The sequence below is a fragment of the Lipotes vexillifer genome, unplaced genomic scaffold (assembly GCF_000442215.2).
Source record: "Lipotes vexillifer unplaced genomic scaffold, Lipotes_vexillifer_v1.1 scaffold1783, whole genome shotgun sequence".
Taxonomy (NCBI): Eukaryota; Metazoa; Chordata; class Mammalia; order Artiodactyla; family Lipotidae; genus Lipotes; species Lipotes vexillifer.
This window is the reverse complement of record NW_006777435.1, coordinates 1344978-1349908: the sequence shown is the minus strand read 5'-3', so window position 1 is coordinate 1349908 and position 4931 is coordinate 1344978. Positions and strand designations below refer to the sequence as shown.

General features: G+C 59.4%; 1 protein-coding gene across 2 annotated transcripts in view; it reads left to right on the top strand.

Annotated features, from left to right (window-relative positions):
* BCR (BCR activator of RhoGEF and GTPase) overlaps nt 1–4931 on the top strand; it is a 100131-nt gene that overhangs the window by 93286 nt on the left and 1914 nt on the right. For both annotated transcript variants that reach the window (XM_007451044.1, XM_007451043.1), the window contains 4 exons: nt 449–508; nt 2242–2351; nt 3658–3797; nt 4324–4458. In XM_007451044.1, coding sequence (XP_007451106.1) covers nt 449–508; nt 2242–2351; nt 3658–3797; nt 4324–4458 — 445 coding nt within the window. The remainder of the gene's footprint in view (nt 1–448; nt 509–2241; nt 2352–3657; nt 3798–4323; nt 4459–4931) is intronic.

Sequence of the window (4931 nt, the reverse complement as noted above, 5' to 3'; positions counted from 1 at the left end):
GGGGCTTGGGGTGTAGGTTAAGGACTTAGGATGTTACTCCAGGGGACTGGGCAGGGATTTGGGCCGGGCGGTGACGCGCTCAGAGCCACAGTTCGGAAGGGGCTGGGGGGGGGGGGGGGGGGGGGGGCTGCCAGCACTGATGTTAGCTCCCATTGGGAAGGGACCGGAGGAGCAGGGTACAGTCCCTGAGCTGTTGCTGACTCATCCCGGGGGCAAGCGTGGGCTACAGGCAGCAAAGGTCTGGGGGCAGGAGGGCTCTGAGGTGCCGGGGGCTTCTAGCAGGTCCTCTCCTCTCTCAGGACCCCTCTTGGTCTCTGGATAGAGGTGCTGGCCAAGGTCTGGCTCCGATTCGGCTTAGACATGGAGAAGTCGCAGGTTTGGGCTGCTGCCCGGCCGGGCCTCTGCACAGACCCCAGGACATCTGATAATCATGGCCCCTTGCTTTCAGCTGGACCCCCAGGCCCTTCAGGACAGAGACTGGCAGCGGACCATCATCGCCATGAATGGGGTATGTACCCATGGGGCTGTGTTGGCACCCGCTTCCTGCCGAAGGCTGGGGTGGTCCCAGTCTCTTCCAAAACAGTCAGAAGGAGGCTGAGCCTGAGCCGGTGTCTGAGGGGGAATGTGGCTGGAGGAGACAGAGCCACCGTGGGGCAGAATCGCTGTGTGCAGGCAGGAGTCCGCCTGGTGGCTGGAGTGCAGTCACCCGCCAGGCACTGAGCATCCCTCCTCAAATGGCAATCCAGTGGCATCATGGGGACAGACAGGGCCTTGACCCTGGGGTCTGCCCGTAGAAACTAAGACCCCTGATTAGCCTTCAGTGCCCCAGAAGGATTTTTTTTAATTTTAACATCTTTATTGGAGTATAATTGCTTTACAATGGTATGTTAGTTTCAGCTTCAAACCATTGGGAAGGGACCGGAGGAGCAGGGTACAGTCCCTGAGCTGTTGCTGACTCATCCCGGGGGCAAGCGTGGGCTACAGGCAGCAAAGGTCTGGGGGCAGGAGGGCTCTGAGGTGCCGGGGGCTTCTAGCAGGTCCTCTCCTCTCTCAGGACCCCTCTTGGTCTCTGGATAGAGGTGCTGGCCAAGGTCTGGCTCCGATTCGGCTTAGACATGGAGAAGTCGCAGGTTTGGGCTGCTGCCCGGCCGGGCCTCTGCACAGACCCCAGGACATCTGATAATCATGGCCCCTTGCTTTCAGCTGGACCCCCAGGCCCTTCAGGACAGAGACTGGCAGCGGACCATCATCGCCATGAATGGGGTATGTACCCATGGGGCTGTGTTGGCACCCGCTTCCTGCCGAAGGCTGGGGTGGTCCCAGTCTCTTCCAAAACAGTCAGAAGGAGGCTGAGCCTGAGCCGGTGTCTGAGGGGGAATGTGGCTGGAGGAGACAGAGCCACCGTGGGGCAGAATCGCTGTGTGCAGGCAGGAGTCCGCCTGGTGGCTGGAGTGCAGTCACCCGCCAGGCACTGAGCATCCCTCCTCAAATGGCAATCCAGTGGCATCATGGGGACAGACAGGGCCTTGACCCTGGGGTCTGCCCGTAGAAACTAAGACCCCTGATTAGCCTTCAGTGCCCCAGAAGGATTTTTTTTTTTTAACATCTTTATTGGAGTATAATTGCTTTTCAATGGTGTGTTAGTTTCTGCTTTATAACAAAGTGAATCAGTTATACATAAACATATGTCCCCATATCTCTTCCCTCTTGCGTCTCCCTCCCTCCCACCCTCCCTATCCCACCCCTCTAGGTGGTCACAAAGCACCGAGCTGATCTCCCTGTGCTATGCGGCTGCTTCCCACTAGCTAGCTATTTTACGTTTGGTAGTGTATATATGTCCATGCCACTCTGCCCCAGAAGGATTTAGACCTTAAAAAGAAAAACTACTACCACACACCAAAAAGTCTGGGCATGTAGGACAAAATGTTACCATTTGAAAGATAATTCATCTTTTTGTTATATTATTCTCTATACTTTTTCTCTAGTGTTTTGTTGTTGTTGTTAGAATTAATATAAGAAAGAGAAGCAATGGGGTCGTTGGGGGAGGTTCTGCAGAAGCTGGTCCTTAGATCACCCTGACCATTCCTGGCTCTTGCTGAGGTGGACTAGGGGCCACCCCCCACCTGGACCTTACCCTGCTCGCCCGGGGGGGTGGATAGAATTGCTGAGATCCCGGGGCCCCTGGACACACAGGCTGTGAGGACCAGGAGGGTGAGAGGGTCATGCCCCCTCCACTTGCAGATTGAAGTGAAGCTGTCAGTCAAGTTCACCAGCAGAGAGTTCAGCTTGAAAAGGATGCCTTCCCGAAAACAGACGGGCGTCTTCGGAGTCAAGATCGCCGTGGTCACCAAGTGAGTGGTGAGGGGTTGGGGCTCATGCGTCTCTTGTCCCTAAGGACCAAGGGCACCCCCTCCCCAGGTGTTTCTGGAGGAAAGAGCAGGTGTGGGTCTCCTGCTCTGGGCACAGTCACTGCACGGGGATGCCTCCCAGGCCCTTGGGGCACTGTGCTCAGCTGCCTCCCATGTTTACCATGAAAGGTGTCCCCATAAGCTCAGGGGTGTCCCACCCCCTTCCTGTGCTGCCCGTGGAGCTGCGCTTGGCAGGGTTTTCTTCCCTCACTCGGAATTTGTCACGATCAGGCCCCCTGTTCAATGGTGGAAACGCTGCCCCTTTGTCACGGGTCAGTTGCCAGGAGAAGCTTGTGTGTAGGTTTGAGGGCAGTTCTCAGGGACACAGGCCGCCTCCTGCCAGAATCCATTCGCTTCCCCGATTTGGAATCTGGCCTGGCCCTGACCTCGCTGGTCGTCAGGCAGGGACCTGCGTCAGACGCTCCCTGGACACCTTTTGTGTCCAAACACTGCTCCCTGCTCCCTGCTGCACCCCAGTCGTCCCCCCCAGCACCTCCGGGTGGCTCAGGGCGGGAGCAGAGAGCACTGTCAGCAGGTGCCCCAGAGGAGCACTGCTTGTGAGAGTGTCTAGGGACACAGCTTTGCCGGGCTCCCGCATATGCAGTCACTAAACTAGACTGAAGCTGACCCTCCAGACAGCAAGTCTCCTGTGTTGGAAGTGCTCTTACCCCGGCGTCCTGCCTGGAGCTACTGGAATTGTCCGTTGTTAGGACGTGGAAGAGAAAAGTGTTAGAATCACAGGAGTCTGAGCACTGGCGTGAGGCAGCCCCATGGAACTGGTCCTCTGGCCCGGCTGCCTGCTGGGCTTAGGGCTCACCTCTGCCCCAGGCCTGAAGGGGTCAGGATTTTCCTCTCGCACAGCAGGTAGGGGGCAGGGCTGAGACCGGGTCCCCTGACCCGACTCGGAGACCAGACGGCTTTCCAGGACCCTTGCAGTCACCTGTTAACCCAGGGCCTGGGATCTTTTAACTGACTTCCAGTGGCTGACCTCAGTTAGAAAAGCCTCCTAACTGTCCCTCAAAGGTCGTGTGTGACTTGTAGGGTGTCCAGCCATCTGGAGCTGTTGGAAGGGCCCCGATAAGATATAAGCAGTGATAATCGTGAGATCTCAGAGCAGAGAGAGAACACACAGAAGGCTCTGGGTGTGCCCAAACCTGGGTGCTTCAGGTGTGCAGAGAGGTGCGGGGATCAGCCCCACTGCAGCCCGAGCCGGGGCTGCCAGGCACTGAGGGCATCCCCTCCCCTGCAGGAGGGAGCGCTCCAAGGTGCCCTACATCGTGCGCCAGTGCGTGGAGGAGATCGAGCGCCGGGGCATGGAGGAAGTGGGCATCTACCGCGTGTCCGGAGTGGCCACCGACATCCAGGCACTGAAGGCGGCTTTTGACGTCAGTGAGTGTCGGGCTGGGCAGTGCGGGATGGTGGTGTGGGCACAGTGCCCAAGCCGAGATCCCGGCGTGCCCGTTTATGTTACAACGAGAAGGAAATGGCACTGTGGGAGGAGGTTCTGCACAAGCCAGTTCTTAACCCGTCCTGACCACGTGGGCGTGGCTCTTGCGGAGTTGGACCAGGGGCTTCCGTGGGGGCGGCCCCATCTCACACCAGGGCTCCGCCTGCTTGCCCCCGGCCGGGAGTGGAAAAGAGGTGCCAACCAAAGCCCAGGGGTCAGTGCATCTGGCTGCAGAGAAGCCGGTGGAACTGCCCCAATTGCCAGATAAGGACACGAGACCCCTGAGGGTCCTGGAAGTGGAAGTGGGCAGAGCCGGGACTTCAGCCTGGCCTGGAGCCCTGGACGTGTGGGCCCAGCCACAGCTACGGCTCCCTTTGGGTGGCCAGCATGGGCCCGGCCTGTGGCTCAGAGGGTAGAAGTGACTCGGGGTCCATTGTGGGCCTTGTTCTATGTCTGCGCTCTCTCCAGACAACAAGGACGTGTCGGTGATGATGAGCGAGATGGACGTGAACGCCATTGCCGGGACGCTGAAGCTCTATTTCCGAGAGCTGCCTGAGCCCCTCTTTACCGACGAGTTCTACCCCAACTTCGCCGAGGGCATCGGTGAGTGAGGGGCTCAGGGGCGAGGTGAGGGAACCCGAGTTTCAGCCCAAACCCTGCGTGTGGCGGGGGACCGAGAACCAAGCTGGTCCCGAGAGGCCTCTGCCCATCCTCAGCAGACTGCCTGCTGTCCCGGTCCCTCCAAGTCGCTCGAGAGGCCGCAGCAGCTGGCGCTGCTGTGGACACGCCTGGGTGCGGGGTCCCGGAGGCCACTGTCCTCCTCATCTACCCCAGGTCCTGGCCCCGTCAAGCAGGGCTTCAAGCCCGACCTGACCCCCAGTCCACCTGGAGGGTGGGGGGCGCTGGTGCATGGGGCAGCTGCGGCCTCCACACCTCCCTCCAGGGCCGTTCAACAGAGGACCTGGCCCCCTGGGTGCACAGGGTGATGTGATGAGGGGGCCTTGGGGCCTCGCGGCCCTCCTGCTTGTCACTCTTCCTGCTTTATTCCAAGCCCGGCTTCCCCTGCCTTGGGCTCT